The sequence below is a fragment of the Megascapheus bottae genome, chromosome 4 (assembly GCF_031878675.1).
Source record: "Megascapheus bottae isolate mThoBot1 chromosome 4, mThoBot2.hap1, whole genome shotgun sequence".
NCBI lineage: Eukaryota > Metazoa > Chordata > Mammalia > Rodentia > Geomyidae > Megascapheus > Megascapheus bottae.
Window position 1 is genome coordinate 1,396,765 of NC_143512.1, and position 12,909 is coordinate 1,409,673.

At 33.5% G+C, this 12,909-nt stretch overlaps 1 protein-coding gene across 1 annotated transcript in view; it reads right to left on the reverse strand.

Moving 5' to 3' along the window:
* Positions 1-370: 370 nt before the first annotated feature.
* Positions 371-12,909, reverse strand: part of Adamts19 (ADAM metallopeptidase with thrombospondin type 1 motif 19) — a 239,548-nt gene continuing 227,009 nt past the window's right edge. Inside the window, exons 22-23 of the mRNA XM_090331069.1 lie at positions 3,144-3,321; positions 371-583 (exon numbers count right to left, since the gene is read on the reverse strand). Coding sequence (XP_090187195.1) covers positions 432-583; positions 3,144-3,321 — 330 coding nt within the window. The 3' untranslated portion in view covers positions 371-431. The remainder of the gene's footprint in view (positions 584-3,143; positions 3,322-12,909) is intronic.

A 12,909-nucleotide genomic window follows, 5' to 3' on the forward strand; every position in this document is an offset into this window, starting at 1 on the left:
CAAAAAAAAAGACCACATCATTTGTCTCCATATGTAACTAAACTATTGTGCTAACATATGTACTATTGAGCTGTATATTTACAGATAATTCAGTATTATCGAAGAAAGAATAGCACCTTAGAAACAATCCTAATGTAAACAGTACAACAAAAAAATTTAGTATAATAATTTCATTACTTCTCTTTTCTTATTTGTTTACTGGAGCTAGCTTATTCATTTAGTTACTTATGAAGCCTTATATAATAAATCAAATGTTTGTATTATCAAAACAAAAGCCACATTAGTTGTTTGGCAAGAAAATAATAAATTAACTTGATTAAATTATATGTAATCTGATAATATTTTTATTTCATCTGAAAAACATGCTAGTAGGGGTGTTCATAAATAATATAATTGCAAAGAAGGGGAGCTGAACAATGGACCCCTAAAGGTCAACTCTTCTGCTGAAGCTTTTGGGCATAGAAATCCCTGCACATGTCACAGCATCGCTGATACCACCGCATGTCCTGACACAGGTTCTTTTCACGGATCACTCGGCAGTACACAGGCCATTGATCTCCCAAGCACTTGAAGGTCAGAGCAGCTATAAACAAAATATGATCAACTCACTACATGTAGACATCATACATGTTATTAGTAGAAACACAATTCAGTCTGTTAAGTGGAGTCACTATGATTCATTTACATTGCTTTCTGAAACCTAAAACACACACCTTATTCTGTAATAAGGGAAATACACACACAGGGACACTGGTCCTGTAATATGAGAGTACAGTTAATAAATGATGTTTGATGTTATTATTCTGAACTTTTTAAGCTTACTGGAAATAGATTCCTCACATTAGTGTGTAATATTTCTTTTTCTTTTTTTTATAGATATATGTCCTTACTTTCATTTTTTACTGTAATTAATAGAAGAGTTATAGTTTTATTTGCCAGATGGATGGTGCATTACTTCCCCCACATTGATAACCATTCTCATGTTTTTGTCCCCATTTCCCTCCCCCTACCCCAACCCTTCCCTCATCTTGTTTTCCCCCTTCCTTTTCATATTTCAAATTAACAAACATATATACAATATACCAGATAACAAGATAAGATACTGTAACAATATGAGAATAACCAAGGGACAACAAAAGAGATGAGAAATAACATAGGACATTAAGAACAACAATCACACATTATATAGCTCTTGTTTCCATATCCTGGAGGTCCATTCATTTAGCCTCATCCTATATATGGCCTTACGTACCTAGGTTTTGAGCTACTGTAATCCTCTGCTAAGAGAGTCCAAGGTTTGTAATTATTACAAATGAGGGAAAGCATTGAGCCTATGTTCCTTTGGGTCTGGCTTACTTCATAGTGTGTGATATTTCTCAGTTTCAGTTTTAAGCCTTTCCTTTTACTTTGTCTTAAAGAGATTAAGAAAAATATATACTCAATATATTCACCATTATGGGAATGCAAATTAATAAATGTTATGAATGAAATTATAGTGAACTAGAAATACTTGTTGGAATATCTGGAGAGAGTGATTTTTAGAGCATCTAAACTCAAAGCTGATCATTAGCAGTAACTGTAATTTACCAGCATAGTTAGTGTTTGAATGAGATTCTAGTATAGAAATTTGGTCCAGTATGTTTACCTCAGTTCTTAGAAGATATAATAAATTCTAGCATACATAAGGAATGCAAGTCTTGCTATTATTATTCAAATTCAGCTAATAATTCCGCTTTTATAAAACAGGATTTCCACCCTGATGTGCCTATGTTTGGGATAAATATATAATAAATAAACAAAATGCAATATAAAAAATCCTTCCTAATCTGTCATGGGACTTGAACTCTGGATCTTGGCATTGTCCCTGAGCTCTTCAACTCAAGTCTAGTGCTCTACTACTTTGAGCCACAGCGCTACCTCCAGTTTTCTGGTGGTTAATTGGAGATAAGTGTCTCATGGATTTTTGTTCCCAGGCTGGCTTTGAACTGAGACCCTCAAATCTCAGCCTTTTGAGTAGGTAGGACTACAAGTATGAGCCATTGGTGCTTGGCTCCTAATACAGTATTTTCTACCAAATATTTTTCAAGTACTCCCAGTAATAATTTGAGCAAGAGATTATGTTGTTATTCAGTATATGGACTTTTATTCAACAAGGCTTTTCTAATTTGACAGTTGCAAATCCACAAGTATATTTGAGACACACGCTTGTGGATTCTTGAAGGTTTGATCTTATTATACTTGCCCTGTCTATTTCTTAACATGTTATTTCGCTCAAAAGGAAGATTTTTGTATTTGAGGAACCATATTTGGCATTACACTCACTGAATTTGCTAATTGTAAACTTACATATTATAAGTTTATATACAAAATTACACTGTTTATATACAAAATTACACTGCATGATACTAATTCTTCTGGAGATTACATATGGAGGTTATTATTGAAACTAAAATAAATGAACCCACTGACAGGTAGGATTATTATTAAAAATCTCTAATATGCCAGGTGCCAGTGGCTCACACTTATAATCCTAGCTAGTCAGGAAGCTGAAATCTGAGGATCTTGGTTCAAAGCAGCTGTGTAGAGAAGTATGTAAGGCTTTTATCTCTAACCAACAGTAACAACAAAAAGCAAAAACTGGAGCCATGGCTCAAGTGGTAGAATACTAGCTTTGAGCAAAAAAGCTCAGACAAAGCACTCAGGACTAGGGCTTTGAACACAGCGCAGACACACAGACACGCACACACACAGACACAGACACACAGACACACAGACACAGAGACACACACTCCCTACATGTGAATATAGGCTAAATCCACACAAAATACACTTTCTGCTTTTTGTTTATAGATTAAACAATAGAAATTGAGAATATTTCATAATGCAAAACATCATTTTGTTTTTGTTTTTGTCCTTACTTTAAGTAGACACTTCTAAGTATCAAAGCAGTTAAGGGTTAAGATTTTTTTTTAAGCTTAAGGCCATTTGGAGCAAATCATACTGTAAATAGAAGCAACTGAGTTCAACCAAACTACTCACTCAGAATATTTTTAAACTCATAGGCTTTATGGTGGTATGCAAATGAGAAAAAGATATAAAGATTTCTATGCTTCAGAACTCCATTCAGTTTCTGGTCTGCTTACCAAGTCTAGGTGATGTTATGGTATTTACATTAATCTTCTCATTGCAGGGCTGAAGGTGGCACGGCCTATAAGCTGCAGGTTTTTCAGAAGAAAAGCATTCATTTCCATGTCTTCCTGTGATCTTATGCATGCACTGGATAACACGAGACTGCATTCCTTTGCCACAGGTAACTGAGCACTAGGAAAGACACAAGATGTATTATTAAGAGGGCATTTGCCATTTTCTTGTTCTTTCTTTCTTTCTTTCTTTCTTTCTTTCTTTCTTTCTTTCTTTCTTTCTTTCTTTCTTTCTTTCTCTCCCCACCCGCTTGCTTGTTTGTGGCTCTAAGCCACAGGAATAACAACCTCCAGAGTTGATACAAAACATGAGTCATGCTCATAAATTCTGCTGAGAATCTCTGACTGTCTCATAGCCAATTCTGGATATTGAACGACATTGGAGCAGGATGGGTAAAGTTAGAGAGTATGACTTGAAAGGAATGCTTAGACAGGCAGTTTTCAAAGTTTTACAACCAGATTGACAATGAATAATTTAATTATTTGTAAATTTAATCATTGATGTTGATTGAAATGTTAGCATATGATCAAGTATGGTACTAAAATCCTCATGAAAGCTTTCTTATTTACTCATTTAATTTTTGTTCTTACCTGAATGTATTAACCAACAACCTCCCTCCCTCCCCCCACCTCTCTCTCTCTCTCTCTCTCTCTCTCTCTCTCTCTCTCTCTCTCTCTCTCTCTCAGATTTATATTTTGTCCTTATACATGGTTTATCACACTGGTAGATTGTTGAAATAATTACTGCTTCTTAGCGGATTAGATGACATCCATTCCAAAAAATAATGAAAACACCTGACAATCTGGCTTTGTTAATAAATGTACTTTTATTTTTCTTTATGCTGGCACTGTGGCTTGAACTCAGGACCCAGGTGTTGTCCCTTTCTTTTGCTCAAAACTGATGCTATGTCATTTGAGTCATAGTTCCACTTCTGGCTTTTTATAATTAATTGGAGATAAGGATCTCAAAGTTTTCCTTGCCTCTACTGGCCTTGAACCATGATTCTCAAATCTCAGCCTCCTGAGTAGCTAGGATTATAGTTGTGACCAGTGCACTTTTAATGGATCTTGCAGCCAAATACAGTTTGTACAACCTTTTTCTGAGAAGAATGTACTTAATGTGCACCAGTCTTATTATAGAAGCCTCTGCAGATAACTTTACTGAGTATATTCTTCTCTATGCAAGGAAAATTTACAGAGTTTTTTAAACATGTTTAGCAAAATGGAACTATTTAAACAAATAATACCATTGTATATCATTCTAAGAGAAAGCAGGAAAATGCTTTTTTTAATGATACAAGATTTGAACTAAAGCCTCACAGTTTCTAGGCAGTACTCTAGCACTTGAATTATGTTCCCAGACCCTTTCAGCTTTAGTTCTTTTTCAAGTAGTCTCAGGTTTTTTCTCAGGACCTGCCTCACGACCACAGTCTTCCTACCTATGTTTCCAGCCTACCTAGAACTGAAAGTATGTGTCATATGCTTGGCCTATTAATTGAACTTGGGTTCTCTTTTTTGACTAGGTTTGTCTCAAACCTCAGTTTTCTAGCTCTCTACTTCCTCGGTAGCTAGAAGATAGGTATGAGATACCATGCCTGTCTGATAAATGCTTTCTCATTGTAACTTTTAAATATGCAAAACTTATGTTTTTAAATATTTTCTTCTCTGCATTTTACCAAACCAATATTAGGACTGATTTCTCTTTGCTGTAAGTTCTTTGTTTATGTGTGACATGTGTCTCTTTACATATTTTCCTTTGGCTAACATATATTCTGAAAAGACCCGATAACCCTCAAGATTAGTCTGCTGTTATCAAACTTGTCCTTAATACTTGCTTTCCAAGGGAATCCCACTCATCTGAATATATACTATAAAAATTTATATATAGAATTTCTATTGATAAGTATATTGGATTATTGAATTCTCCATTATCTGTAAGATGAGAAATTTTATTTTGGCCTTTCTTTAACACCTCAAGCTTTTTCTGTAATATACATTTATCATGTTCACATAATTTTTATTCCTACTTGTCCTCATATCATGCTTCTCTTCATTAGGCTCCATCTCTTTTCCAGACATAGTCTCACATACTACTTTTTCCATGAAAGCTCACATATCATACCGTCTAAGTATGCATGTTGATGCAATATGTATAACTTAATCCATGTTCCTGTATATGAGAGCATACTTCAGAACCATGTGGCAAGACTCTTAAAAACAGATTTTATGGCATAAGATTTCTAAAACAATAAGCTCTCTAGGGATCTGATAGTCTTCATTTATTAAAAAAAAGTCTACTTGATTATAATCTATGGTCAGAGTTTGGAAACTACTGACAAAAATATATACATTCTCCATTCAACTTGGGCTAGATTATATGCATTCTCATCTTTGAATATTACTATTTAATGCTAATGCATATAGTTTGTATCTCAGTAGATCAAATTAAATAAACAAAAACAGACTTGCTGTAATGTCATTTTTAACTCAGAAAATTCCACATTTCCTGTATTACAGAAGCTTGCCATGAAATAATAGAATTTTACATGCTATAACTAAAATGATTCTGGAGATAGCTGAGCTTATTGTTTGTATTTTGAAGATGGATTTGCACTATTCTCCCAGTTGATCTCAAAGTGGTCCTATCACCACAGTATCAGAGTAACTGAAAGTACATGTATACAACGTGACCTGATTTTTAACATTTTATTTTGTAGACATGTATATATAATGTTCACTTTGTATCAGATGGACTACCAGTTATCTGCAAATAAGGGATCAAAAATTGCAATTATGATGTTACTATAGAATTGACATATTCTGTCAGTAAAAATTAAATTTAAAACTACTATAAGAGGGGTAACTAATATCACTTTTCATTAAAATTTTCATCTTTGATTGGTGGTGTGATTCATGCCTGTAATCCTAACTACTCAGGAGGCTGAGATCTGGATATTACAGTTCAAAGCAAGCTAGACTGGAAAGTCTGTCAGACTCTTCTCCCCAATTAAGCACTAAACAAAACAAAACAAAATCAAAACACAAATCAAGAACCCACTGGAAGTTGTGCCTTGACTCAAGTGGTAAGGTAAAGCACTAGTTTTGAGCAAAAAAAGCTCAGGGATTGCTGCCAAGCCCCGAGTTTAAAAACCAAGAGAGGTACCCAAAACAAACAAACAAACAAAAAATCCAAAACACTGCCATCTGAAAATCACTTTATACAATATACAACGAGTCTAATTATGTTGATAAAGACATCATGCTTTCTTAGAAAATATCTACAAAAATATGAAGTAGCTACAGTGAAACACAAGAGGATAAGATTCTACAAAACAGCATTCTTATGTGTACTCCTAAAATTTATTCATATCTTAAAAACAATCACAATATTTGTGAAACCGAAAGAATACTAGAAATTTTAGAAGAGGATAAGTTAACTCATGTGAGAAAAAGACAGTTCTCAATTTGATGGGTTCTCATGAACCCGTCAAATTAACACACCATTTTCAAGATTGTCAGAAATGAAATAAAATAATTATATGTGCATTATAACATAAAATGCATTATCTTAGATGATACATCACTGAGTCATATTTTTCAGGAAGCCATATTTTTTCCATATATTTTTATTGTAATTAATAGAAGGGTTATATTATATTCACCAACATTGACACCCTTTTTCATGTCTTGGTCCCCATTTCCCTCCCCCCACCCCCACCCCTCATCTTGTTTTCCCCCCTTCCCTATCTGATTTCAAATAACCAAATACGCTTATATACAATATATCAGATAACAAGGTGAAATACTTATAAGATAACCAAGGGACAGCAAAAGAGATGAGAGATAACAGAACATTAAGGACAACAATCACTCATTATATTCAGTAAGCCATATTAAATTTAAAAAATGTCAGTTGCAGTCCCTATCAGGTTAAAATTTAGAACTATTTGGATATATATATATATAGATAGACATAGATATATACCAGAAAACAATAGAAGTTCTGTAATTCATTTATCTAAAGCAGTATCATTTCTGCTCTTGACAACAGTAGAATATATTTTAATATTAAATTAAATCTTCCAATTTATGTAGATTGCAATTTTCATTAAAACACCTCATAAAAATAAGACACTTAACTCATATTGTTACAGTATCTCACTTTGTTACCTGATATATCGGATATATTTGTATTTAGTTATTTGAAATTGGATAGGGAACGGGGGAAAACAAGATGAGGGGTGGAGGTGGGGTGGAGGGAAATGGGGACCAAGACATGTGAAAGGGTATCAATGTATGGGAATTAATACACCATCTATCTGGCAAATATTATGTAACCCTTCTATTAATTACAATTAAAAATATATGGAAAAAATAAAAGAAAAATTCCTGACCAATGTGAAAAAAATAAGACACTTAATAATTTTTTCTTTATAAAATATAAGTTGATAAAAGTTTATTACAAATATGTGAATAGCCAATACTTGAAATAGAACAACTGAAATCCTAAGATATCTTCTAAGCTAATTCTTATTTTAGTATAGAAAACAGTATTAAATTATTGGCTATTTGATCAAATGACATTGCTATGATTGAAAACAGACCAACATTAAAAGAACAAGCCAATATTATTCTGGCTTTGAAATTAAAGACCTAACTTTAATGTTGCCTCCAGCAATGAATATCTGGAATTTATTTTTCCTTTTTTGTGTGTAAGGCATTGAAGTAGGTCATAGCAACACTTTCAGGTCTAAATTATGAAGGCAATAAAAAGTCCAGTAACTTATTATTGAATGTCATCAATTTTCAATTGGCTCAACTGTTTAAGAATTAAGATTAATCTTACTAGCACATTATTTACTATATACAAGTAACAGGAGTGTGACATAGGTTCTGTCAGAAAATGTCCGAAAAGTATAGTTTACTTAAATGTATTTGAATATTTTATTGTATTTTAAGTTTTTCAAATATTTGCTAATTAGCCATTATGTTAAAAATATCAGATTACTTATACTGTGAATCTAGGTTTTATTCAATAATGCTTATTAACAAAACAGGGATAAATAATAGGTAAGTAGAGTGCTAATCACTACAGAAGCTTAATCTACTTTTAACCAATTATTTTGCATGTTAGTAGGTTACATTACGAAGTCACTGCTGTTTTTTTGTTTATTCTTGTTTTTTCTTTCTTTCCTGTACTAGGGCTTAAGCTTAGAGCATGGATACTGTTCTATAGCATTTCTGCTCCATCACTTAAGCCGCATCTTCACTTCTGGCATTTTGCTGGTTAATTAATTGTTGGGAGCCAGAGTGGAATCAAATTGTACCTTGATCTGCATCAGACAATGGCTTTATTGTCTTATTGTTTTATGGCCTTATTCTGTTTAAATGACCTGAGATTTACCATATGAATGTAACAGCTGGAAGTTCCCTGGTTTCAAGAAGGGATATAAACCTGGAGTTGACAATAAACGAGGCTGCAGTTTTTGCCTGGGCCCAGACTGGATGTGTTTATCTCTCTTCTATTTTTTCCAGTCCCTGCCTCCTATTTCAGGAGCCCCAATTTGCTGCCGGTAGGCCCCGGCAATTAATGATAAAAAAAAAAACCAAAACAACAACATAGACTTACCTGCCCAGGCTGTTTTTTTTTTTTTATTTTTTTTATTGCAAGTAATAAAAGGGTTACATGATATTTACCATATAGAAGGTGCATTACTTCACATACATTGATACCCTTTCACATATCTTGGTACCCTTTACCCTCCCCCCCACCCCCCACCCCCGTCTTGGTTTTCCCCCTTCCCTATCAAATTTCAAATAACCAAATACAAATAAATTCAATATATCAGATAACAAAGTGAGATACTGTAACAATATGAGATACCCAAGGGACAGCAAAGGAGATGAGAGATAACATAGTACATTAAGGACAACAATCATTCATTATATGGCTTTTGTTTCAATATCCTGGAGGTCCTTTCAATTAGCTTTATACTATATGGCCTTATGTATCAAGGTTTTGCTCTATTGCAGATCTCTGCTAGTAGAGCCCAAGGTTTCTACTGATTATGACAAATGAGGGAAACCGTTGAGCCTAAGTTCCTTTGAGTCTGGCTTACTTCACTTAATATGATTTTTTCTAAGTCTTTCCATTTCCTAACAAATGGGTCGATGTCGTTTTTTTCTGACAGCAGCATAGAATTCCATTGTGTACAAATACCACAACTTGTTGATCCACTTATCAACTGATGGACATCTAGGTTGGTTCCATATCTTTGCTATGGTGAATAATGCTGCAATGAACATTGTTGTGCTAGTGGATTCCCAGGCTGGTTTTGAACCATGATCCCCAGATCTCAGACCCTTGAGTATCTAGGATTAAAGGCATGAGCCACCAATACTTGGCTCACTATTGCTTTCTAATGAAAGAAAACTAGAAATATTACTGCTGAGAGTTTTTACTCTACATAATGTTAAAATTAGTTGATATTTATTATATGTTGGAAACTTGTGTTACAAGTTATAATATTTCACATGATACCTATGAGTGCTATTATTATCCTTAAACAGGTGAGAAAATAGGAAACGCAATAATTTAAACGAATTTTCCAATGTTTTGCAGCTAAGAAGTACTAGAATTGGAGTATGAACTTAAACATAAGAATCCAGCTTTAAAGCTCATTACAATTGATATTGTGTGATTGAAAGTGCTTGTATGTTAGAAATAACCTATTCTAGTAAATTAAACAGTGAATCCGAAGGTGAATTTTGGGTTGTGCTAAAATTCAGAGTGAGTGAATAAATTCTTTGCCTTAAGGGTGATTCACATGTTTAGATATAGTGACCATATCATGTGTTTCCCAAATCATGACACTTGTGGAAAGAGGTATTATTAATAATTATTTACAGACTCTTTGTCTTAAAAACTTGGGGAAATTAAGTTATTCAGTTACCTCATCTTCAAACAGCTTACTAACAGATGTATGATACTGAAAATAAACATAATACATGAATATGTGAAATACTGATAAATCCCAGGCATCCAACATGCATTTATGTAAGGATGTACTGGTTAATCTTCACTTTATAAATGGAAAGAATGAGGTACATTGAAATTAGTTTACTAGTTCATTCAACAAATATTTATGAAAGCTGATAATATGCTGAACACTCTTTTGTATATTCATAGGAAAGAGTTCACAAAATAAACAAGACCTAAACCATAAAACTCAATGGAACATGCATTTCTGTGGCCAGTCAGAGGACAGGAGAAAGAAACTGGAATAAAATATGCCCAATTACTAGATATTAATAGGTACAGAAAACATGATTGTGAGGCTGGGAGTTTGGCTTAGTGGCAGAGTGCCTGCCTAGCAAGCATGAAGACTTGCGTTTGATTCCTCAGTACTACATATATAGAAAAAGCTGGAAATGGTGCTGTGACTCAAGTGGTAGAGCTCTAGCCTTAAGAAAGCCCAAGGACAGTGCCCAGGCCCTGGGTTCAAGCCCCAGGACTGGCAAAAAGCAAAAAGAAGAAAGAAAAAATAAACACCATTGTGGTGGTGACTTTAGTGTATCCTGTTTCTATTTATATGTATTGATTATTGTCAGTTGTAGAGCTTGATGTCTGGGCCTGGGCACTGGTAGTATAATTCTTAGAAAGATGACCAAGTCCAACAAAATAAGTACGCAGGATCCAGGAAATGGATGCTTGCAAGGATAAGGAGGAGCAGTGGGATAGAAGAATGGATGGTGGAAATGAGTAGAATGCAAGCAAGAAGGCATTGCATATGCCACTGAACTGAGAAGAAAGGGAAAGGGGTAAGTTGAAGGGGGGCAAAAATATTGAAGGAAAGATACAGATCAAATGCATTGTATATGTTAGTTACTTGTTAAATGGCAAAAAAAGGAGAGAAGAAGTGGGGTTGGTGAGAATGTTAAAAAGGGGTGATGTTGACCAAGAGCACCATATTCAAAAACTGCTCTGTTGAATTACAATTCCTTTGTACAACTACTTGAAGAAAATAAAAAATATGGGCTAGAAGCGTGGCCTAGCCTGCAGGAAGCCCTGAATTCGACTCCTTGGTACCAGAAACACAGAAAAAGCTGGAAGTGGCACTGTGGCTCAAGTGGCAGAGTGCTAGCCTTGAGCAAAATATGCCCAAGGACAGTGTCCTTGGGCATATATATATATACATATATATATATACACATACATATATATATACATATATACATATATACATATATATATACATATATATATATACACACATTTAAAAGTACTGTCTTAAAATTAAGCTAATATTGACTCTTGGAAAATTTAACTCATAAGAAAAAAATAAATATTTAGAAATTAGAATGAAATATTTTTCAAGTGGAAATTTTGTATTTTTACTTTAAACATATTGTTTTGAAAATATGCATTGAAATAATGACCAAATATACTTACTAATGGTTACTGTAGAAATATTCTGTATTTGCACATTAAATTATAATTTGAAGTAATATATGCTTTAGAACATGGGAAAATATTCTTAGTAATTAAGTAAATATGCCAAGCTTTAAAATTATTGCTTACATGTTAGTTTCTAACTTTCATTTCCGGACTTCAAAATAGTCACACATATTTTAATGCTATGTAGTTACTTGTCACTCTATATATTTAGATTATTTAGGTTTCTGAGTCACTTGGGAGATTATAGTAGAAATACATTTATATATTTGGATTATATAATCAGCCAGTTTATTTTGCAAAAGTTAAGCACGATCCTACAGGAACTGTTAAACTGTTCAAGCTGGAATCCTATAAAATGTCATCTTAAAATATTTTTCCAAAAAGGTAGAAAACTCATAGAAAAGTATCCCTCAACATATTTATTTAAATAGTTGGTAGACTAATGAAAAGTAACTAAACAATCTTTGGTCTATTTATAAATGCCTTATAAATGAAAAAATTTCTGTGTATTTAGGAGCTAAAAATCATATTTCTCACACTTGGCCAGCACAGAGATTACCCAAAATTCCTACCTCTTTTCTATGCCAAAGATATATATTTTGGAGAGAATGTATGTTCTGTAGGCCAACAGCTTAGGAAGGCTCTGTAATACTTTCCTCATTTCCAGCTGTTCTCTATAAGAAATAGGAATTCCTAAATTAAAGGGAAACTGTCACTGGCAGAGATCAAAAGTATTTTTCCTCTGGCAGTATAATAGACAATCTTACGGAATCTGATATAATCTAAAATAATAAGTGCCAATCAATAAGTAGGTTAACAGGCCTAACGTGGGTAATTTGTCATGGGGAATAAATGGATTATTTCAAAGTGATTTAATAAGAGTAAAGTAGTGCTCACATTGGAGAGTGGCCTTCACAAGGAAATTAAATGATGACTTCTATTGGAAATTATTAGCACAGCATTCCTATTCATTTATGTACATGTTTTGCCATTTTACCTTTCAACTTTTTAATAGCTTATGAACCAAGAACAAAGAAGATATGTATATATATTTTTTCAACTCATCATATATCCTGGTCAGGATTTCAGTGTCTTTTTAAAGAAAGTTTGTCTCAGTTATATAACTTATGGTTATTTGGAAACAAATTCATTCCTAGAAATGAGACATCTGAAGGTGTGAGTTTTTTTCTGCAAGTTTGCTTTGTTCAATTTTTTTAACCTTTAATATTTTCTTATGTTCAACTCCTCTGT